Here is a 23236-nt window from a genome sequence, read left to right as displayed (position 1 = left end):
GGTGTTGGGAATAACCCGGAATGAGCAGCCAGTGAAGGGTTGGGAATAACGCGGAATGAGCAGCCAGTGAGGTGTTGGGAATAACCCGGAATGATCTCGGCCTGTGAGGTGTTGGGAATAACCCGGAATGAGCAGCCAGTGAGGTGTTGGGAATAACCCAGAATGAGCCGCCAGTGAGGGGTTGGGAATAACCCGGAATGAGCAGCCAGTGAGGGGTTGGGAATAACCCGAATGAACAGCCAGTGAGGGGTTGGGAATAACCCGGAATGAGCAGCCAGTGAGTGGTTGGGAATAACCCGGAATGAGCAGCCAGTGAGGGCTTGGGAATAACCCGGAATGAGCAGCCAGTGAGGGATTGGGAATAACCCGGAATGAGCAGCCAGTGAGGTGCTGGGAATAACCTGGAATGAGCAGCCAGTGAGGTGTTGGGAATAACCCGGAATGAGCAGCCAGTGAGGGGTTGGGAATAACCCGGAATGAGCAGCCAGTGAGGGGTTGGGAATAACCCGGAATGAGCAGCCAGTGACATGTTGGGAATAACCCGGAATGATCTCGGCCAGTGAGGTGTTGGGAATAACCCGGAATGAGCAGCCAGTGAGGTGTTGGGAATAACCCGGAATGAGCAGCCAGTGAGGTGTTGGGAATAACCCGGAATGAGCAGCCAGTGAGGTGTTGGGAATAACCCGGAATGATCTCGGCCAGTGAGGTGATGGGAATAACCCGGAATGAGCAGCCAGTGAGGTGATGGGAATAACCCGGAATGAGCAGCCAGTGAGGTGTTGGGAATAACCCGGAATGAGCAGCCAGTGAGGTGATGGGAATAACCCGGAATGAGCAGCCAGTGAGGTGTTGGGAATAACCCGGAATGAGCAGCCAGTGAGGTGATTTATGGGCTCACCTGGGATGCCCACCTTTTTTGGCCGAATCAGGGACAGGAATCACAGTTGCATTTAAGATGTTTGCTTTCCTCGCAAGTTCATGGGGTGTATTGAAGCGACTACATCGCAAGGCATTCAAACCAACCCACCACCCCCTCCAGTCCCAAGCATACCCACCAGCCAGCCAGTATAAACAGTCCTGTTTACATAGTTGTAACAGTGGAGTGCAGCCAGATTATTCTGAATCCTTCGTCCGTCCAACTCTGCTGCTGTTTTGTTCGAAGCAGGCAGTGCTTCAAACCAGTGGCAAGTGTGTTCGAAAGGAGCAGAACATTGGACCCAGTCCTCAGCGGAGATAATAAAAAAAACCTCCTTTTGTTTCATATCCTTGGCACGGGGCCCCCCTCTCGTTTCTCTGCAGCTTAATATTTAAGTCCCCATTTTAATGCTGACTCCTGCAACTATGGAGATTGTTTTGGGGCTGCCTGGGTGGGCTTCCTGCGCAGGCGACCAGCAAGATGTCCTGGGAACGTGGGATTGGATCAGACTTGCGGGAAGGATGTCGCGCTCAAAATCAACTTCAACGAAAGTCCTTTCCGTCAGCCGTGATTGGGTGGAGGGCTCCTCCGATCTCGGATTCAGAATGTTTAAGCCCCAGTGCAGGGATTTGGGCGGCACAGCACAGTGGTTAGCACAGCTGCTCCACAGCTCCAGGGACCCGGGTTAGATTCCCGTCTTGGGTCACTGTCTGTGCGGAGTCTGCACCTTCTCCCCGTGTCTGCGTGGGTTTCCTCCGGGCGCTCCGGTTTCCTCCCACAAGTCCCCGAAAGGTGCGCAGGTTAGGGTGGGGCTATGGGGATAGGGCGCGAGGAGTGGCCCTAAGGAGGGGGCGCTCTTTCATGGGGCCACACAGACTCGATGGGCAGAATGGTCTCCTGCCGCACTGCATGAATTCTACGACACCATTATTCTCTGTGGGATCTTGCTGTGCAAATGTTGCCTGCTGCGTTTCCTACACTACAACAGTGATTCCACTTCAGCAAGTTCATCATGTGTCTCACACAGTCAGGCCATCCAGATTTTGAATGGAGGTACAGAAAGGCACGTCTGTTCATTGCCGCGAATCAGAGCTGTAAGGCCCAGAGAAGCGACTGTGGCTATATTTCAGTTGAAATTCAATTGAAGCATTCATTTCTCTCGTCCTGCTGACCTCGGGTCTAACAGCATTTAACTGTGATCTGTGTTTGACTTTTCAGCGTCGTGAAGGAAGAAATCTCTGACGACAATGCGAAGCTGCCCTGTTTCAATGGGAGGGTCGTGTCCTGGGTAAGAAGCCTTCACTATGGCCGGGGGGAGTGGGGGTGTGTGTGGGGTGGGGGGGGGGGTGGTGGGATCAGCAAGATATGTCAGTCCCCATAATAACAACAACGATCCCATCTACCCACCAACCCCCAAACCTCAACCCGCATGTTTACATAAACAAATGACAAAAATAAATCAGGGATTACCCGTAGCCACCCTTAATCTTACACAGCTCCCACCCCCCCACCCCCCACCCCAAGCCTCCAGCTCCACCGTAAAGTCCTGGTATACACGTATACCAGCTCCATCCCACTGCACCACCCGCTTCTGCTTGGCCCAGCTCAGGACCTTCTCCTTCACCCTGTACCTACGGAAGCACAGAATCACTACCCTTGGCGGCTCACTCGCCTTTGGTACAGGCCTCCACGACCGATGAGCCCGATCCAGTTCATATCGGGAGGGCTCCTCCCCCTCCCCCAGTAGTTTTGCCAGCATCGCGGCAAAATACTCAGTCGGCTTCGGTCCTTCAACTCCTTCGGGCAGCCCCACAATCCTCAAATTCTGTCGCCTGGATCTATTTTCCAGGTCTTCCATTTTTCCTCGCAGATCCTTGTTAGTATCCATCACCTTCCGCATCTCTTTCCCCATCGAGGCAAGTTGATCACCGTGCTGCAATACCGTCTCCTCCACTTCCTTCAGCGCCTCCCCTTGCTCTCGCACCTCCGCCACGGCGCTCGCCACCTCCGTCCTCACCGGGGAAACCGCCTCCTCCACCAGCGCACTCAAAGCCTCCCTCATCTCCTTCCTCACCGTCTCCATGCATTTCGCAATCTGCGCCAACTGCTTTTCAAATTCCGCAGCCATCACCTTGGTTATTTCTTCAGCCGTAAGCAGTGCGGCCTTCCCTGGTGCTCCAGCCTCCATTTTTCCTGGTGACCCCGCGGTGACCTGTCCACTCCCCGACGGGGAACTGAAGAACATAGATTGGGGGCGGATGTTTGAGGGCAAATCAACATCTGACATGTGGGAGGCTTTCAAGTGTCAGTTGAAAGGAATACAGGACAGGCATGTTCCTGTGAGGAAGAAAGATAAATACGGCAATTTTCGGGAACCTTGGATGACGAGTGATATTGTAGGCCTCGTCAAAAAGAAAAAGGAGGCATTTGTCAGGGCTAAAAGGCTGGGAACAGACGAAGCCTGTGTGGCATATAAGGAAAGTAGGAAGGAACTTAAGCAAGGAGTCAGGAGGGCTAGAAGGGGTCATGAAAAGTCATTGGCAAATAGGGTTAAGGAAAATCCCAAGGCTTTTTACACTTACATAAAAAGCAAGAGGGTAGCCAGGGAAAGGGTTGGCCCACTGAAGGATAGGCAAGGGAATCTATGTGTGGAGCCAGAGGAAATGGGCGAGGTACTAAATGAATACTTTGCATCAGTATTCACCAAAGAGAAGGAATTGGTAGATGTTGAGTCTGGAGAAGGGGGTGTAGATAGCCTGGGTCACATTGTGATCCAAAAAGACGAGGTGTTGGGTGTCTTAAAAAATATTAAGGTAGATAAGTCCCCAGGGCCGGATGGGATCTACCCCAGAATACTGAAGGAGGCTGGAGAGGAAATTGCTGAGGCCTTGACAGAAATCTTTGGATCCTCGCTGTCTTCAGGGGATGTCCCGGAGGACTGGAGAATAGCCAATGTTGTTCCTCTGTTTAAGAAGGGTGGCAGGGATAATCCCGGGAACTACAGGCCGGTGAGCCTTACTTCAGTGGTAGGGAAATTACTGGAGAGAATTCTTCGAGACAGGATCTACTCCCATTTGGAAGCAAATGGACGTATTAGTGAGAGGCAGCACGGTTTTGTGAAGGGGAGGTCGTGTCTCACTAACTTGATAGAGTTTTTCGAGGAGGTCACTAAGATGATTGATGCAGGTAGGGCAGTAGATGTTGTCTATATGGACTTCAGTAAGGCCTTTGACAAGGTCCCTCATGGTAGACTAGTACAAAAGGTGAAGTCACACGGGATCAGGGGTGAACTGGCAAGGTGGATACAGAACTGGCTAGGCCATAGAAGGCAGAGGGTAGCAATGGAGGGATGCTTTTCTAATTGGAGGGCTGTGACCAGTGGTGTTCCACAGGGATCAGTGCTGGGACCTTTGCTCTTTGTAGTATATATAAATGATTTGGAGGAAAATGTAACTGGTCTGATTAGTAAGTTTGCAGACGACACAAAGGTTGGTGGAATTGCGGATAGCGATGAGGACTGTCTGAGGATACAGCACGATTTAGATTGTCTGGAGACTTGGGCGGAGAGATGGCAGATGGAGTTTAACCTGGACAAATGTGAGGTAATGCATTTTGGAAGGGCTAATGCAGGTAGGGAATATACAGTGAATGGTAGAACCCTCAAGAGTATTGAAAGTCAAAGAGATCTAGGAGTACAGGTCCACAGATCACTGAAAGGGGCTACACAGGTGGAGAAGGTAGTCAAGAAGGCATACGGCATGCTTGCCTTCATTGGCCGGGGCATTGAGTATAAGAATTGGCAAGTCATGTTGCAGCTGTATAGAACCTTAGTTAGGCCACACTTGGAGTATAGTGTTCAATTCTGGTCGCCACACTACCAGAAGGATGTGGAGGCTTTAGAGAGGGTGCAGAAGAGATTTACCAGAATGTTGCCTGGTATGGAGGGCATAAGCTATGAGGAGCGATTGAATAAACTCGGTTTGTTCTCACTGGAACGAAGGAGGTTGAGGGGCGACCTGATAGAGGTATACAAAATTATGAGGGGCATAGACAGAGTGGATAGTCAGAGGCTTTTCCCCAGGGTAGAGGGGTCAATTACTAGGGGGCATAGGTTTAAGGTGAGAGGGGCAAAGTTTAGAGTAGGTGTACGAGGCAAGTTTTTTACGCAGAGGGTAGTGGGTGCCTGGAACTCACTACCGGAGGAGGTAGTGGAGGCAGGGACGATAGGGACATTTAAGGGGCATCTTGACAAATATATGAATAGGATGGGAATAGAAGGATACGGACCCAGGAAGTGTAGAAGATTGTAGTTTAGTCGGGCAGTATGGTCGGCACGGGCTTGGAGGGCCGAAGGGCCTGTTCCTGTGCTGTACATTTCTTTGTTCTTTGTTCTTTGACGGACCTCCAGCTGGTTTTTTTCCGGCCGTTTTTTTGCTCACCCTCGACATTTTTCTTTGGGGTTTTTTTTCCCTCCTGTGTCTTCTCAGTGCCTCCTCCGTGCCTTCTCCCTGCTTCTGCCGCCTCCGTGGACCCTGGGACCGGGCTTAAAGCCCCGAAATTGCCGTTCCCGAGCAGGGGCTCTCCATTGTGCGGACGCCTCCCGCCCGCCGTCACCGGAAGTCCCCCGCCCATAAGCTAACTTGACAGTAATGGGCAGTGAAATAAATTAATTGGACTTGGCATTGACGGCCAAAACCTCGTGCGCAAAATACGCCCGCCAGCAGAGGCCCTCGAGTGGTGTTTCATTGTTTGACGGAGTCTTTTCATCTCGATCTAATGCTTAACAGTTAAAACAACCTCATCCCCTCTGGAACAAAGTGGGGAAGATGGCCGCTGGAGCATTAACCTCAACCCTGGGCCTTTACGTTTCGAAACTTGTGCAGCGATTTCTGCCTCGCCCCCAAGCCGGTCAAACGTGGCGGCTCGCAGGCCTGGAGGGGCTGCGGGTTCCATGTGCGGTCTGCGCTCGAGCCCAAATCCCGTCTCGCAACACTGTTGTCCTCGCCACCCTGGAACTGGGGGGGGTGCAATCCTGCCGATCGTGAGATGTGGGTGGGGGCAGTAGGGTGAGTGGGAGGGCATCGGTGTGGAAGCTATTCCCCTGAGGACGAGGCAACATAATGATGCAGCCTCACGGGGTGGCGATAACCACACGAGCCGTCTCGGCCGACTGCCTGTCATTAGTGGAGGACACGTCACAGCCTTTGTGGGGTTAAGTCAGCGGGGCCTTTTATTAGTTGTCCTGGCAGAGTGCCTGCGGTTGTTGTTTCCTTCAGGATGCTCATTAAGGAAACAATCATTTCTCTGATAGGAAACAGCTGTCACAGAATCGAAAGTTTCGACGTTGGCCCATATTGTAATGGCTTAAACTGCTCGGGGTTTTTTTTTTTGGACAGGAAGCTGTTGCGGCAGAATCTTGTTGTTCACTGCTCGCCATGGGATCACTTTCCATTTCAGTGTGACTTTATTGAGCGGCCGGGTGCTTGGATGTCCAAGTAGAAGAGGCTTCCTATCTCCCCGGTGCTTTCTGCAAGCAAAGCCTGGCTGATGGCACTGATGCTTTGGGCCCCCACACTCTTTCTCTCTCCCCCCTCGCCCCCATCCCCCACCCAGGCCGCCATGCATCCGTCAAATGTTATTTTCCCATTCGAAAGTAAACACGTGTCCGACGTGGCGGTGGGGCGCACCAGGAGGGCTGCAGATTCCACGGCGAGCTTTCCCCCGAGTGGGGCTGCTCTTGGCGCCACAGCCGCAGGGCTCCTCTCCGAGTCGGGGGCTACCATTTGGGCCTTCTCGCCTCTGAGCCCAGTTGCCGCCTGTCGGCGAGCTGTTCCGCCACGGAGGCAGACCGTCGTAGCTAAGCTCAACCTTGATATCCAGCATTGGGGGAGTTGAGTTGGCCGCTGGGCAATATTCAGCCGACTTGCCCCCCCCCCCCCCCCCTTTCTCCGGCCGAGCGGTGTCGCCAGTTGTGACCACGATTGTACAGGTTGAGACGGGCTGATCCTACGTGAACTCCGAGCTGTGAGTCTGATCCACGGGGGACGGGTTTTTCCTGTGCCGTTTAATCAGAAAGCTGCCGCACTGAGGGTACTCATCCTTGGATAAGCTGCGCACGCTGTTTGAGTGGCTCCCTATTGCCTTCCTGCCCGTGCTCGTCCTGCACTAATATCGTTCTTGTTTCTTCCCCCCCCCCCACGTAGTTGGTCTCCGCTGAAAGTTCGCAGTCGGAGCCGGCAGCTCACCCTGTCAGCAGTGTGGCGGACGTGCCCCCTCCGATAGAACGTACGGGAGGAATTGGCGACTCGAGGCCTCCATCCTTTCAGTGAGTAACACCACCAGTTTATTAACGCTGCCGCTGAGATCGGTTACTCGTGTTTCACCTGGGCGGGGGATGTGTGAGAGTATCTCTAAGACTGGGAGTAATGGTCAAAAGCATAGTTTTAAAAAGGTTGAGGAGTATAAGAGAGGAAGCTCTTCATTCGCCACTTGAAACCCCATCTTGACTGGCGGGCCGAAGGCCTGTGTTGCCTTGTTTTAAACTTGGTGCCTTTTTAAGCTGCAGTTCTGTCTCTCTGTTCTCGCGCGATTCCCCCCACACCCCCTAAAGGAGAGGCTGAACGCTTTTCCTGCTTCTTGCAGCGCCAACGTGACCGGGAGCCGGGAGAATTTGGACAACGAGACCGAGACGGAATCGGTGGTGCTGTCGCGGAGGGAGAAACCTCGACGGCGAGAGAGTATGGAGCACGGTGAGGGCAGAGGGCGGGGGCTGAACCCAAGGGGAGGCTGTAACCTAGCCCGGCCTCGCGAGGTTGGATGTACACCAATATTTGTACCCAGGCAGCGAACTTCCAAATATGTGTGGTGTAAACTGCTGTGTTCAAGTTGGTGTTGTCGGAGCAACTGCGAAAGATGTAAAGGCCCCAGTCCAGTGACCTCTTTAACTGAGCCAAACGCACTGGTCGGTCGTGAGTTGGGGTTTACGTTTCTCTCCCTCCTTCTCCACAAGAGGAACAACCACCTTTTGTACACTTGATCATCAATGCCTGCTTTAAGGTTTGTGTGCATGCCCAGTTAGGGCAAGTTGCTGCAATGTGGCTGTTGTGACAGTTTTAAAGCGATGTGTTCTGCGCTCTTCCAGGCCCCAGAGTTAACGGGCACCCAAAGATGGAGCGCCACCTTGCTGGCTACGAGAGCTCGTCCACGCTCCTGAGCAGCGAACTCGAAACAACCAGTTTCTGCGATTCAGACGAGGATGACGCAGCAAGCAGGTACACCTCTCGGATGTAATAACCCTTCCTCCTGCCCTCCTTTACAGAGCACCCTATCTTTGGACTTGTGGGAGGAAACCGGCGCACCCAGAGGAAACCCAGGCAGACACGGGGGGTGGGGGGGGGAGAGAACAAGCAGACTCCGCACAGACAGTCATCCGAGGCTGGAATCGAACCCGGGGTCCCTGGCGCAGTGAGGCAGCGGTGCTAACCACTGTGCCTCACCTGCCCCAGAGCCGGTCCAGTGCCTCAGACATCGGAAGCCACGTCTGAGGGGCTGGTTTAGCACACTGGGCTAAATCGCTGGCTTTTAAAGCAGGCCAGCAGCACGGTTCAATTCCCGTACCAGCCTCCCCGAACAGGCGCCGGAATGTGGCGACTAGGGGCTTTTCACAGTAACTTCATTGAAGCCTACTTGTGACAATAAGCGATTTTCATTTTCAATCGCTCAATCCTCGTATTCCTGTGCTCACTAGCACGTGGCATTGGGAGTAAACCTGAGATTACTCTCTTTTTTTTTATAGTTCTGCTTTTTAATTTCAAATTTTGATAGCTGGAACTCGAGCTTTTGCACTTCCCGTGACACTTCCCGCAGGTGTTTGTCTGAAACACCTGGTGCATTGGTGACTTCCCACGTTCCACAGGATGCACTTTCTGCGACACAGGGCTGGGCTGGTGCGTCTGAACTTTTACAAACTATTTATTACGAGTAAAATAAGTTACCAATTACTCAACAGTCAACTTCTTACTCTATGTGGAAGTAAGATCTGAATGCAGCTGCCCTCTCGTGGAGAGCTCGTGTACCACTTGTTTAAGACTGGATTCAGAAACGTAAACTCAAAGCTTAATTTTGCCCGAAGTGCTAAACACAAACGAGGCTCGCGTGAAGCTCCCCTCACTCGGCCAAGATGCCACTGAATGGCGGAGCAGGCTCGCGAGACTGCTTCCGTGAAGTGGCCAGGTACGCAGGGAGCCGTGTCCCCAACGCGCACCAGAGTTTCTGAGAGGGCGGGGGAGGTCTGTTTGGGGGAGAGGGGGGGGGGGGGTTGCGGTGCGAGGATGGGACGTGTGTGGGTATGGTTCGCAGCATTCCGCCAACCTCCATACCTGCACAGGGCCGTTAGTTCGACCGCGCTCAGAACACCGCAGGCGGTGTTCGCCTCCTTACCTACGGAGGGAGATATTTGCGGTGGTGACATTCACCGAAGGCCGACTGGGCTGTAGGTGATTTGTTTTGTGAGGAAAGGTTGGTCAGTGGGCCTACACTCACTGGCGTTTGGAAGAATGAGAGGGTGATCTTATTCATACAAGATTCTGAGGGGTGGATGCTGTGAGGGTGTTTCCCTTGTTGGGGGGGGGGGGGGGGGGGATCTAGAACGAAGGGGCACAGTATCAGAATAAGGGATCTCCCATTTAAAGCAAAAATGAGGAGGGTTTTGTTCTCCTGGGGCGTTTAATCCTTGCAGTTCTCTTCCCCATGGGGTACTGGAGGCTTGTTGAATATATCGAAGGTTGAGCTGGACAGATTATTGATCTACAAGAGAGTTGAGGGTTAAGTGGGGGGCAGGCCGGATTGTTGAGACCCCAGTCAGATCAGCCAGGATCGTATTGAAGGGCAGAGCAGGCTCGAGGTGCGCGAGAAAGATTAAAGCCACTTCGTACCAAGCTCACAGCGGTAATGTCCGTGAGGCGGAGGACAGATGGAGTTTCGTTCACGTTTATGTTTTATCTCTTTCCCCCCCCTCTCCCCCTTTAGATTCAGCAGCTCCACAGAACAAAGCAACTCCTCCCGGATCCTGAAACGTCACCGCCGCAGACGGAAGCAGCGGCCCCCGCGGCTCGAGCGGGTAAGAGCACCCTCGCCCACTGTGTTGTCGGGTGTTTGGAGCCAGGGCCCTGCCTTTTGAATCACGAAAGCTAAGTGTAAATGAGCGCGAGCGCGTGACCCCTCGGCCTCCTTTCGCCAGAGACCACCTCCCCCGCCCTCCATCCCGCGCAGCCCTGCAGATCCTTCCCCTTCCAATATTTATCCCGTTCCCCTTTGGAAAGTTCCTATTGAATCCGTTCAGTGCTCCTCCTCTCTCCCTCTGGCTCTTTTACCGATTCTATTCAATTTGCGTATCTCCTGCCGCTGCAAACCGTTTCTCCCAATCTACCGCTTTAAAACCCTTTATCCGTTTGAACACCGATTAAACCTCCAAATTAGACTTCAGTCCCAGGTTCGTCCTTTTGCCAAGTTGCACTCTGAGCATCAATCGGGACACACTCCCTCCGCCTCCTCCACGTGGCTCAAGCAACATTCCTCTTCAGAGCTGGGCCACGTGGCGGTCTTAAAGGGACCGCGCAGTGCAATAGGCAGGCCTCGCGCAGCGAACGGTACTGGGAGGGAGCGTCGCTCTTTGCCCTGCAGTCGTGGTTCAACGTGAATAGCACCCGAGGGACCTACTGTGATACATCACTAAACGGTGCCCTCATTCACCCCCTTTCATCTATTTCACAGCTTTGACGCTCTGAGTCAGGCTGCCCTCTGCGCATGGGGGCGGGTGTGGCCTGTTTTCACGACGCCCCGGCAAAATTATTTAGTATCGAATGTTAAACTCATCCTGTTCAGTTGGCGACTACTTGTTTCGGGGGTGGACGTCTCCTCAGATGTGTTCAGAATCTGCGCTAACTTCAGAGTGGGTGCAACGAAGGTTCGCTAGATTGGTCCCCGGCGCGGCGGCACAGTGGGTTAGCGCTGCTGCCTCACGGTGCCAGGGACCCGGGTTCAATCCCGGCCTCGGGTGACTGTCTGTGTGTGGAGTGTGCACGCTCTCCCCGTGTCTGCGTGGGTTTCCTCCCACAGTCCAAAGATGGTGCAGGTTGGGTGGATTGGCCGTGATAAAGTGCCCCTTCGTGCCCAGGGATGTGCAGGTTGGGTTAGGGGGTTATGGGTATTGGGCAGAGTGGGTCACTGCAGACTCGATGGGCCAAACGGCCTCCGTCGGCACTGTAGGAGTTCTACGCGCTGCCTTGCTTGATAAGAAACCATTGAGTAGAATGGGCTTCTAGTCTCTTTTATATTAGAAGGATGAGAATTGAAATGTATAACATTCCGAGCCGATGAGGAGAGCCTCTTTCTCTCTTAGTTGGAAAGTTGAGGACCGGGAAGGGGGGGTCACAGTCTCAGGATAAGAGGTCGCCCGTTTAGAACCTGGACTGAGAAATGTCTTCTCTCGGGTGGATTGTCCTCTTCAGAGGAAGATTGTTTCGTCTCGGTCTGGTACTTTCCCCATTGTTGTGTGGCTGTACAACCCAAGAGGCAAAGCTATAAACTGGCTCGGGATTAAAGCTTAATTTGTGTGACTCGATAGAATTCCCTCGCCCAGAGGGCTGTGGTTTCTTCATCATCAACACTGAGGGATAATGTGCGGGGAGGTGGGGAGCTCCGTCTTCCTCTCTCCTGCACGCCCGTGTGTTCTATCTTTCTTTGTCTCTCACACATGATCCATCTCTCTCTCTCTTTCTCTCTCCGGCTGCCTCTCTCCCTCATCCCTTCTCTCCTATGTCTTATGTTTTTATCCAAAGTCATTGAAAATTGGAACGAGGAGCGAGCGAGGAGGAAGCGGATGCTTTATAGTTGCCGACACGTGGTTCCTGGGGAGGGTGCGGAATAACTCGCGAGCGGGAACCCTGGCCAGCTTTGCTTTCCTCTGACTGAAAACTGACCGAAATGATCGGCAGCTTGCTTTGCCCTTCTTTCCACCCGTCTCCGCCTTGCCCCCCCCCCCGGTGCTGGGGAGGGTGGTTGCAGGCCCGGGCTACTCATCCAGTGATTCCCGCCGCGGAATATGTACATGGACACCAGGATCAGATATGCAGCTCGCCACCAGGAGTTGCCACTGGGGACACACACACACTCCTGAGTAATCTCGTGAAAGTTGCCATCGTTGGGGGGGGGGGGGGCGGGGGGGTGTTAGGGATTGGGAGGTGGGGGCCATCGGTTTGAGATGGCCCAGCTCTGACTCGGCATTTCCGTTTTCCACCCCACACAGGCCTCCTCGTTCAGCAGCGTCACCGACTCGACAATGTCCCTGAACATCATCACAGTCACGTTGAATATGGGTGAGTGTGCTCTGCAATGCTTGAACCTGCTGTGCTCGAGTAGGCCTGACCCGGACAATGGGAGTTGACCTCCCTGCCCGTCGAGCCTGGCTGATTTTAGTTGAGGTGCCGTATCCCCACGTTCCTGCCTACTCCCCGTATCCCTCGATCTCCGGACAGACCATAAATCGGTCCATTCCTGCATTTTTTTATATTCAACAATGGGAGCACCCAACACTCTCTGGGGTGGAGAATACCGAACATCCACAGCCCTGCTGTGGAAGCAATTTCTCCTCATCCCAGTCCGAAATGATCGGCCCCTTATCCAGAGACTGGGCCCCTCTGTTCGAGATTCCCACCCACGGGGAAGCAACCTCACCGTGACCGCCTTTACAAACCCCTTCACAGTCCTGTATGTTTAATTGCGATCACCCCTCGTTCTTGTGACCATGTTTGCTCCGCCTCTCTGGTCCCAGGATAACCGCCTCATCCCAGGGATCAATTTAATGAGCCGTCACCAGCTGCCCCCAATGCAAGTCTCTCCTTAAATACGGAGACCAGAATTTCAGATGGTGTTCCAGGTGTGCTGTGTCACGAGGTTCCTATGCTGTGCGTGTAAGCCAGTCGTCGCTCACAGAATTGCAGAAAAGAATGGGGTCATTTGGCTTGTGAGGGGTGCTTAGAGCTGAAGGGGATCATCAGCCGTGACCCTGATCGCACTTTAATCATAAAATCTAGGCCGTCGCTTCCAGTGCCCGAGATCAGGGTGCGCCGCACAGTTGGAGGCCGATGTCTTTCGGGTGGGACGTTAAATTGAGGCTCCCTAGAACGTAACGGATCCCGCAGCGCGATTGAAGGAAGAGCTGGGGAGTGTCCTGACGAATATTTCCCCTCAGGCAGATCATCAGATCACGATCTCGTTGCTGTGTATAAATTGGCTGCTGCGTTTCCCACATTGCAACAGTGACTTCACTTCAGACGGGCGGAGGGGCGGTGCTATGGAAATGCAGGCTTTTCCTATCTCTGGAGACAAATGGGACGAGGCATCGAATGCAGCGATGCTGTCCCGGTCCTCAGAAAACAGAACATACTGATTCCAGTTTCTCCCACTCTAGAAAAGTACAACTTTCTGGGCATCAGCATCGTTGGCCAGAGTAACGAGCGAGGGGACGGAGGCATTTACATCGGGTCAATAATGAAAGGTGGAGCAGTGGCTGCAGATGGGAGGATTGAACCGGGTGACATGCTGTTACAGGTAAGTTCGTGTGTGTGTGCCTGTGTGTGTGTGGTGTGCGTGCCTGTGGATGTGTGTCGGTGTGTGTGCCTGTGTGTGTGCGGTGTGCGTGCCTATGTGTGTGGTGTGCGTGACTGTGTGTGGTGTGCATGTGCGTGTGCCTGTGTGTGTGTGGTGTGTGTGGTGTGCGTGCCTGTGTGTGTGGTGTGCGTGCCTGTGTCGTGTGCGTGCCTGTGTGTGTGTGGTGTGCCTGTGTGTGTGCGGTGTGCGTGCCTGTGTGTCGTGTGCGTGTGCCTGTGTGTGTGCCTGTGTGTGCGGTGTGCGTGCCTATGTGTGTGGTGTGCCTGTGTGTGTGCGCGGTGTGCGTGCCTGTGTGTCGTGTGCCTGTGTGCGTGCCTGTGTGTGCGGTGTGCGTGCCTGTGTGTTGTGTGCCTGTGCGTGTGCCTGTGTGTGTGGTGTGCGTGTGCCTGTGTATGTGTGCCTGTGTGTGTGCCTGTGCGTGCCTGTGTGTTGTGTGCCTGTGCGTGTGCCTGTGTGTCGTGTGCCTGTGTATGTGTGTTGTGTCGTTGTTGGTACTTGCTTATCCAGGCACGTGGAGAGTATCCCATCACACTCATGACTTCTGTTAAGTCTCTAGACATTGGTCCCCTCCAGGGTTTTGCTGGTGGGGGATTCACTCGGGGTAAAGCTGTGAATGTCCGGGGCTGCCTTGCTGTGACGCCTGGGTACCGAGTTGTTATGGATGGGGAGGATCTTTTTTTTTGCTGGCTGCAGAATTGTTAATGGTCACGTGTGACTGCTTGCGCTGGGTTCCTGCTCACTCCATCACTCACTGTGGCTCCCTCTTCCCCTTCAGGTGAACGATATAAACTTTGAGAACATGAGCAATGATGACGCGGTGCGGGTTCTGAGGGAGATCGTTCACAAGCCTGGGTAAGTGACAGTGCCGCCTGACACTGTTGAATAGCTTGTCTCCCCCACCCTCGCTGTGAGCGAGCCTGTTGATCATACTGTCTTTGAATGTGGATGTGTCGATTGTTCCACTCGCCTTGGGGAAGGTGCCAGGCAGGTGGTACCCGGTCTGAGACAGTTAAATTATGATGACAGATTCTGCTGGTCAAAAGGGTTTGATAGATAAATACAACAAAACTATTTCTTCTGATGTGGTGAGTCCAGAACCAGGGGTAGTGGGGAGGGGAGTGGAAAGGTGGCAGAAACTCAAAGGTCGAGCCAGGCCATTCAGAGGGGCTGCCAGGAGAAGCCTCTTCACACAGAAGGGGGCGGAAATCTGCAACCCTCTTCAATTCGAGGGACTCCTCAAAAATGTGACGTCACAAGAATGTTGAAGGGTGAGAAACTTGTGAGCGTTGCTACTCGAAGAGATTTGGGCGTGCAGGAACACACGTTGACATGTGGGTGCAGCAAGCAATTAGGGCGGCGATTGGCATCTATTGCCAGGGAGTCGGGGTACAAGGCGCCTTGCTCGAGTTCTGCACAACCAAGTTAGGTGTCGTTCCCCGGTTGTTTTGAGAAGGACACTGGGTCATGAAACCCAAGCCGTCCCTAGGTTCCTGTCTTTGTCCCCCGCTTGCGGCAAAGGGCCTGAGCTTTGTTTGATGACTCTCCCGCTGCATTCATGACCGGGGGGTGGGGGGGCCTCGATTCCACAGCTTGGAATCACGTCAAGGAATCAGTTGGAAGTCTGGTCGCTTTTGTCCACTGCATGGGTCACGCAAGATGAACAAATGACTCTTCACTCAAAGGCTTGTGAATCTTAGGAATCCGCCCCCTCACTCGGAACGCTCCACCGTTGCGGCAGACAGGTTTTTGGGTCTCCGGATAAGTACGGGCGATGGGCAGGAAAGTGGAGTTGAAAAATGCGATGTGTTTCCCCCGTTTGAAAGCTCCTGTATATTTTGTTTGACATTAATCGGCATGCTTTCTTTCCCCTCTTTTTAAGGCCAATCATTTTAACAGTTGCCAAATGCTGGGACCCATCGCCTCAGGGCTATTTCACCTTGCCCAGAAGTAAGTGTCAAACGAGCAGTATGAAGACTAAACATTTCACTGCATTTAAGAGCAGAATGTTCTGTTCCTCACTAATAAGTTTTAATTGATTTGTGAGGCGATGTTTCAATGCCTCAAGCTCAGGCATTTTAGCAATTCTTGACTGCCCACGTCAAACAGGACAGGTACAGCACGGGGTTAGATACAGAGTAAAGCTCCCTCTACACTGTCCCCATCAAACACTCCCAGGACAGGTACAGCACGGGGTTAGATACAGAGTAAAGCTCCCTCTACACTGTCCCCATCAAACACTCCCAGGACAGGTAGAGCACGGGGTTAGATACAGAGTAAAACTCCCTCTACACTGTCCCCATCAAACACTCCCAGGACAGGTACAGCACGGGGTTAGATACAGAGTAAAGCTCCCTCTGCACTGTCCTCATCAAACACTCCCAGGACAGGTACAGCACGGGGCTAGATACAGAGTAAAGCTCCCTCTACACTGTCCCCATCAAACACTCCCAGGACAGGTACAGCACTGGGTTAGATACAGAGTAAAGCTCCCTCTACACTGTCCCCATCAAACACTCCCAGGACAGGTACAGCACGGGGTTAGATACAGAGTTAAGCTCTCTCCCAGGTGTGATAATGCAGTGCAGATGGGGGCGGGAAGCACAGTGAGGGGGGAGTTTGATTGTCCGAGTGATTGAAGTGCTTTGTGCTTTAACCTCTTGTTGACCCTGTTCTCTTGTTTTGTTTTTGTTGTTGTCCCTCTCCCTCTCTCTCCTCTACAGATGTCCCACACTCACTGATGCGATTCTCTGTGCCTCTTTCTGTAGATGAGCCCATCAGACCCATCGATCCAGCCGCCTGGGTGTCTCACTCCGTCGCTCTGACTGGAGCCTATCCAGCTTACGGAGCCAGCTCGTCCATGAGCACGATCACTTCGAGCAGCTCGATCACTGAAACCGAGCGTAAGTCACTCCCGTTGTGGGGGGGGGGGAACGTGTCAGTCCTGGTTGGGTAGCACAACACCCGTGGGCCGTGCCCAAGTCACGATCGATCGATCCAAGCTTCTTTGACACCTGCACCAGTGGGGATGTGGCTCACCCGTTGTCTTCCCAAAGGAACACCGCCGAGCCCAGCCAGCTGGGGTGGACTATATGTATCATCACAGTTGATGTTCGCTCCTGCTCTCCTTTTCCCTTGAGAGACAGAACCTGTTCACGGCTCTGAAGGTGTTCAACCCTCTGGGGGTTGAGAATTCCAAAGATTCGAGAAATCCCTCATCCCAGAGACCAGTTGGTGAATCCTCTCCTCTGGGGACCCTGTCGCCTGCTCCCTGTTCCCATTTGTATCGGCAGCAGGACTCTCAGTCCTGTCAGCCCCTCTCGTTTAGGTGATTGATTATCTTGCGGTTCTGAATTCTCGACTGCTGTGTCAATTCCTCTCCCTTCCCTCCACGGTCGCAAGTTGATTTGGATTAGGATAGTGTGGTACAGGACCGCACGGGGGCGCAGTGGGTTAGCACTGCTGCCTCAGGGCGCCGAGGTCCCAGGTTCGATCCCGGCTCTGGGTCACTGTCCGTGTGGAGTTTGCACATTCTCCCCGTGTTCGCGTGGGTTTCGCCCCCACAACCCAAAGATGTGCAGGGTAGGTGGATTGGCCATGCTAAATTGCCCCTTAATTGGAAAAAAAAAAAGAATTGGATACTCTTTAAAAAATAAATTGTTTTTTTAAAGGATAGTGTGGTACTCAGTCAGCAGTGTTTCGAGCAGTAAAGGGAGAGAGCTTTTGTGTCGCTCATTTCACAGCCTCCGAGGCCACTGCTGGGCTTTTCAAAGCTTTGTAAACGTTCCCCTCCAAGTCGCTCCCCACCCTGACTGGGAAATATATCGGCCGTTCCTTCACTGTCGCTGGGTCAAAATCCTCGAACTCCCTCCCCAAACGGCACGGTGGGTGGACCCGCTGCCGTTCCAACAAGGCAGCTCGCCCCACTTTCTCGAGGCAGCTAGAGACCAGTGCCTGCCCAGCCAGCCAGCGGCACCCACAACCTGCCGAAGGATTTGTCTTAAAACGTAGGAAAGACGGCAGCCAAACTGCACGTAGGACGCTCCCCCAGACTGCAGTGTGTTCAGAATAAGGGGCCGCCCGTTTACAGTGGAGTTTAGGTGAAATGTTTTCCGAGGGTATTGAGTATTTGGAATTCCCTTCCTCAAATTGAATATGTTTGAGACGGGTAGATTCTTGATAAACAAAGGGGAGTGAGGGGTTATCGGGAGTGAGGGGTGGGGAGGTTACAATCAGATCTCATTGAATGACGGAACAGGCTTGAGGGGCCGAGTGGCCTTCTTCGCCTAATTTGCAAGCTCATATTGAGATAGTGACAAAACAGTCTGTTTTTGAGAGGTTGGTTGAGGGGTAACTGTTAGCCAGGGGCACTCGGGACTTGAGAGGCGCGTTGGTTCGACCCGTCCTCCTAATGTTGTCCCCCTGCCTGCGCTTTAGTGGGATGTTGCCTGATTCCTGAATGCTGGTTGTCGGCCTGCCAATCGTCTTAGAGACCTAAAGATTGAGCAGCGAGAATAAATGGAGCGAGCGGATATTCCGTGTGTGTTGGGCCCCTGTCCTGATCGTGTTGTAATCCATCTGCATAATCTTTCTCCAGGGTTTGATGACTTCAACTTATCGATACACACGGATATGATGTCTGTTGCTAAGGCGATGGCTTCTCCTGAATCTGGCCTTGAAGTTCGGGACAGAATGTGGCTGAAAATTACAATCCCCAATGCATTCTTAGGTAGGTGACTTGTTAATAAGACTTGTATCACTCAAGATCGTGTATGCTGACAAGTTTAAGAATAAACACCGTAAAGGTGTTCACTGTAGACACAAAACACTACTTATTCACCAAGGTGATTAACATGTAACCATAGACTTCCAGTGTAAAGGTCATTCGCATTCTAAGCTCCTACTTTTTCAAAAGTGGTTAATTGCTGCGTAATTATAAAGTTACTGTTCAGCGTTACTCTCTTCGACGGTGCGAGTGTTATTCACCGTGTAACTGTACAGAGTTGCTCTTCCGCAGACTCAACCATAGAATAGAGCTGTACAATTTCTACAGCGCAGAAGGAGGCCATTCGGCCCCTCGAGTGTGCACCCACCCTCTAAGAGAGCACCCCGTCAGGGTTGCTCGTTGTAACCCCCCCCCCAGCCCCCACCCAGGACTGTTTCCCGCCCAGGACTGTCTGCCGTTTTTGTTTGCTGTGATGCCCGCTCCGGCTTGCCTCCGTGCCCCAACATTCTTTGCCCGTGTGCCCGGCTGCAGCGGGAAGGGATTGGACTAAACCTCGTGTTGTTCGCAGGCTCCGACGTCGTGGACTGGCTGTACCACCACATTGAGGGCTTCCAGGATCGCAGGGAGGCGAGGAAGTACGCCAGCAACCTACTGAAAGCAGGCTTCGTCCGTCACACGGTCAACAAAATAACCTTTTCCGAGCAGTGTTACTACATCTTCGGCGACTTCAGCGGCTGTGAAAATTGTGAGTGTGTCCAGAGAGAGCCTCTTCCTCACCTTGGACAGTAAGGTTTATACTCGTGGATCGGCAACGTTGGGGTATTGACTTTGGAGTGGGTGCCTTGCAGACTTACCAGAGGTTAAATTACGGGGGCGTGTTGCGCAGACTAGTCTTGTGTTCCCTTGAGCGTAGAAGTTTAACGGGAGATCTGGTTGAGGCGTTTAAGACAATTAAAGGATTCAATAGCGTTGAGAGAGAGAGAGAAACTACTTCCTCTGGTTGTGTGATGTGGGGAGTACGGAACAAAGGGGGGCAGAACTTTAGATTCAAATGGAACGCCCTCCCAGATAACTGTTGGGGCTGGCGGGGGGGGGGGGGGTCCAAACGCGTTTTCTAAACTTCGGATTTTCTTCAAGAACGTGGAATGAAGATACAGACCAGCCACAATGCAACTGAAAGGCAGAACAGATTCAAGGGGCCGAATGGCCCCCTGTTCCTATTGAGCTGTTTTCTTGGGGGGGGGGGGGGGTTCATTGCTGGGGAAACAGATTTGGAAAAACATCGCCGAGTGCGCTGGGTGTTTCAAATCCCGAGGACTGGAATGATGGAGTTATGGGATGGGAAGGGAATGTTTGTTACATAGTAATAATCTTTATTATTGTCACAAGTAGGCTTACATTATCACTGCAATGAAGTTACTGTGAAAAGCCCCTAGTCGCCACACTCCGGCGCCTGTTCGGGTACACACAGGGAGAATTCAGAATGTCCAATTCACCCAACAGCACGTCTTCCGGGACTTGTGGGAGGAAACCGGAGCACCCGGAGGAAACCCACGCAGACACGGGGAGAACAGACAGTGACCCAAGCCGGGAATCGAACCCGGGACCCTGGCACTGTGAAGCCACAGTGCCAACCACTGTGATACCGTGCCGTCTGTAGGGTGATCGTGAAGTGGGGGAGGCTGTTAGGTCTGAGGGGATGGGGGCGTGTGTTTGGAGGGAGGAGGAGGCATTGAGGAGGTGGGTTGTGGTGGTTAAGATGAAACCAGGGTTGGGGCTGACTGGGCACACCGTCTCCCCCCCCCCCTCATTCTGTGGGGGGAGGGTTTGTGACCTGACTGGGTTCTGGGGGGAGGGTTTGTGACCTGACTGGGTTCTGGGGGGGAGGGTTTGTGACCTGACTGGGTTCTGGGGGGAGGGTTTGTGACCTGACTGGGTTCTGGGGGGAGGGTTTGTGACCTGACTGGGTTTGTGCTGAATGAGTAACTGACCCGTGTTTCTGTTGGAACCAGACTTGGCCAACCTCTCCTTGAACGACAACGACGGGTCGAGCGGCGCCTCGGACCAAGACACGCTGGCCCCCCTCCCTCACCCCGGCACCACCCCGTGGCCCATAATGCATTCCTTCCAATACCCGTACCCGCCCCCCCACCCCTACTCCACCCAGCCACCCAGCTACCACGAGTTGACCACCTACAGCTACGGGGGAGGTGGCAGTGCCGGCAGCCAGCACAGCGAAGGTGAGGAAACATTTATTTAGTGGATGCGTCCGGCCCGTCCCATCAGTGCCGGAGGGAGATAAAATACTCGGGCAACTTGGCTCAGGTCAGCAGGAGCAGCGGAAATGAATTGAAAAGTGTTTCAAATGCAATCTTCGAGGAAGATTTTTCACTCCAAGGTGTGGGAGAGACCACACGTAAGGTGGGCGCAGGAGTCTCCACCTTGGGCTCGCAGTGTTTCTCGAGATGCTTTGTTTCATAGCTTCGGCCCTGAGATACCATGGGTCTGGGGGAGACGGTTGGGTTCGGGCACCGCCCTGGAGCGTCACGGTGTGGTACGGTTAGATGCAAATCCGAGATGTACCTGTCTAGCGTCTTTTCGCCAGCCCGTGGAATCCCGAAGCACTTGGGGTACCTTTGAAGTGTGGCCGCTGATGCAGCAAGCTTGCCAAGCCCCCCCCCCCCCCCCCCCCCCTCCTTTGACAGCGCCTCCTAAACCTGCAACCTCTCCCACCTGGAAGGACGAGGTTAGCCACCGTCTGGGAACGCCGCCGTCGGAACGTTCCCCGTTCCCAATCCGTGTCGCCATTCCTTCACTGTCGCTCAGTCAAACTCCTTCCCGGGAGGCACCTGCACCGCGTAGACTGCGGCGGCCAAGAGGGCGGCTCACCACCACCTTCTCGAGGGCAACTGGGAAATCTGCCGTCCTTACCCCGGTCTGGCCTTCGCCTGATTCCGGACCCCGCAGCAACGCGGTTCACTCTTAACTGCCCCTCTCTGAAATGGATGAGCGAGCGGCCGCCATCGCTGAGGCTCCGTCGTTGTCCCAGATTTAATTAATTACATTTAAATTCCTTCAGCTGCAGCTTCTGGAAAGTAATAGTTTTAATCTTCGCTCTGTTACAGGGAGCAGGAGCAGTGGATCGAACCGCAGCGAGAGTGAGAGGCGGACGGGCAAAGACAAGGACGGGAAAACGGTCGACTCCAAGTCAGGGAGTGGCAGTGAGTCGGAGTACTCCACGCGGAACAGCGCGCGCCGGGAGCACGCCGGGAGCGAGCGTTCGGCCGCCACCAGCGAGCACAGTCACCGGAGCCACCATCACTCGGTGATGGGCAGCGTGCGCTCCCACCATTCTGTCCACGCCTACGGGCCACCGGGGGTCCCACTGCAGTACAACCCCCTGATGGTGATGATGGTACCCCAGCCCCCGCCGCTGCCCTCCTCGGCCGCCGTGCCGCCGGGGGCACCGCCCGTCCGCGACCTGGGCTCCGTGCCCCCCGAGCTCACCGCCAGCCGCCAGTCTTTCCATATGGCCATGGGAAACCCCAGCGAGTTCTTTGTGGACGTCATGTGACTCGGGCGGTAGCGCCGGGGACTCGAGTTTTTAATTCCTCGTGCGCGCGCCGGCCTCGAGATCCGAGGAGGCGCGACCGAAGATCTAACACTAACTTTTGTGTACACTGTAAATACGGTCACCTTTCACACCAAGCTCTGCGTGGGGCTGGCTGCAGTTCTGAAGCCTGGACTGAAGTTGGCGCGTCTCTGGCTAACCTTCCAAGCGGCTGTGACTCTCGAGGACACGGGAACTCACTGCGGGAGCAGAAACCGAGACAAGTATTTTAAAATAAACTGCGTTTTAGTATAATTTAATTGAAGTACAATTAACAAGTGCAATTCCTAGCCTCTTTATTTCTCCTGTTTTTTTTAAAATATTATATACCAGGACTGAGTATTATCGTCCACTGTAATCACGATGTCCCTGACGAGTTTGTGCTGCAAACGCCATCGCGTCGCCTGCAAAAAAAATAAAGTAAAATAGAATTAAACGACTTGCACAGCAGCTTAACTCCTCCAGGGTTGCGGTGAAATCCCAGCCTTTTAAAGGGGCAGTTAAGCTCGCAAGTCTCTGGTGCCTTGCAGTATAACTTCAGAGGAAAAGTGGAAAGTCTGGGCTTTATATTTTGTTAAATTGTAGAATAAAGGTTTACGTTATTGGAATGTTTTTGGAAGGAACGACCCATTGGTAATCAAGTTGTTAGTGCAGTATTGCAATGATTTTGGAGTTTTTAAAGACAAAATTAATAAAAAAAAATTTAAACCTTAAAAATGTCTTGCGAATCTTTGCTGCAAAGCCGACTTCGTCTGACTGGGGATTTCCCCCGTCCTGTTTCCGCAGCGGCGCTCTCCATAGGGCCCGTCGTAGCTTGGCGTCGCTTTCTCCTGGAGCCTCAGTCGCAGCCGGTTGCATGCGTGGCCCTGGCCCGAGGCGCCTCTAGTGGCTTCACGGGGAGAGCTGTCGACAAAACCAAACTGGGTCTGAGCCACGTGGAATGTTCAAGCAGGCAACCAAAAGATTGGGGAAAGAGGTTGTGGGCAGGTTTGGAGGGGGTGGGGGGGTTCAGGAACTCGGCACCCAGGCAAGCTGAGTGCCGGGGCGATGAAAACGGGCGGGGGGGTGGGAGGGGGTTGCAAGAGACCGGAAGTAGAGGCGCGCAGAGGGTCGTAGGGGCTGGAGGAGATGACTGCGATAGGGAGGGGCCAGGGCACGGAGGGATTTGAAGCAAGCTTTGCTTCACCATGGCAAGACGGTGTTGGCGTGGGGCAACGGGTCCCTTATTTTCGTAGCACGACCACCCGCCAACCCCCCAACTCCACCTATCATTTTTCTCCTTCCTCAGGCAAGGACGATGGAGCCTGTTTTATTTTTT

General features: G+C 53.5%; 1 protein-coding gene across 1 annotated transcript in view; it reads left to right on the top strand.

The window, feature by feature from the left end:
* Nucleotides 1-22635, top strand: part of LOC140404554 (segment polarity protein dishevelled homolog DVL-2-like) — a 78376-nt gene extending 55741 nt beyond the window's left edge. Inside the window, exons 2-15 of the mRNA XM_072493157.1 lie at nucleotides 2135-2204; nucleotides 7120-7241; nucleotides 7559-7665; nucleotides 8058-8187; nucleotides 9944-10034; nucleotides 12222-12291; nucleotides 13386-13525; nucleotides 14361-14437; nucleotides 15465-15532; nucleotides 16351-16485; nucleotides 18180-18311; nucleotides 18877-19053; nucleotides 20321-20548; nucleotides 21434-22635. Coding sequence (XP_072349258.1) covers nucleotides 2135-2204; nucleotides 7120-7241; nucleotides 7559-7665; nucleotides 8058-8187; nucleotides 9944-10034; nucleotides 12222-12291; nucleotides 13386-13525; nucleotides 14361-14437; nucleotides 15465-15532; nucleotides 16351-16485; nucleotides 18180-18311; nucleotides 18877-19053; nucleotides 20321-20548; nucleotides 21434-21882 — 1996 coding nt within the window. The 3' untranslated portion in view covers nucleotides 21883-22635. The remainder of the gene's footprint in view (nucleotides 1-2134; nucleotides 2205-7119; nucleotides 7242-7558; nucleotides 7666-8057; nucleotides 8188-9943; nucleotides 10035-12221; nucleotides 12292-13385; nucleotides 13526-14360; nucleotides 14438-15464; nucleotides 15533-16350; nucleotides 16486-18179; nucleotides 18312-18876; nucleotides 19054-20320; nucleotides 20549-21433) is intronic.
* Nucleotides 22636-23236: the final 601 nt, after the last annotated feature.

Source organism: Scyliorhinus torazame, chromosome 31 (genome assembly GCF_047496885.1).
Source record: "Scyliorhinus torazame isolate Kashiwa2021f chromosome 31, sScyTor2.1, whole genome shotgun sequence".
In the NCBI taxonomy this organism is placed as follows: Eukaryota; Metazoa; Chordata; class Chondrichthyes; order Carcharhiniformes; family Scyliorhinidae; genus Scyliorhinus; species Scyliorhinus torazame.
This window is presented reverse-complemented; position numbering and strand designations above follow the sequence as displayed.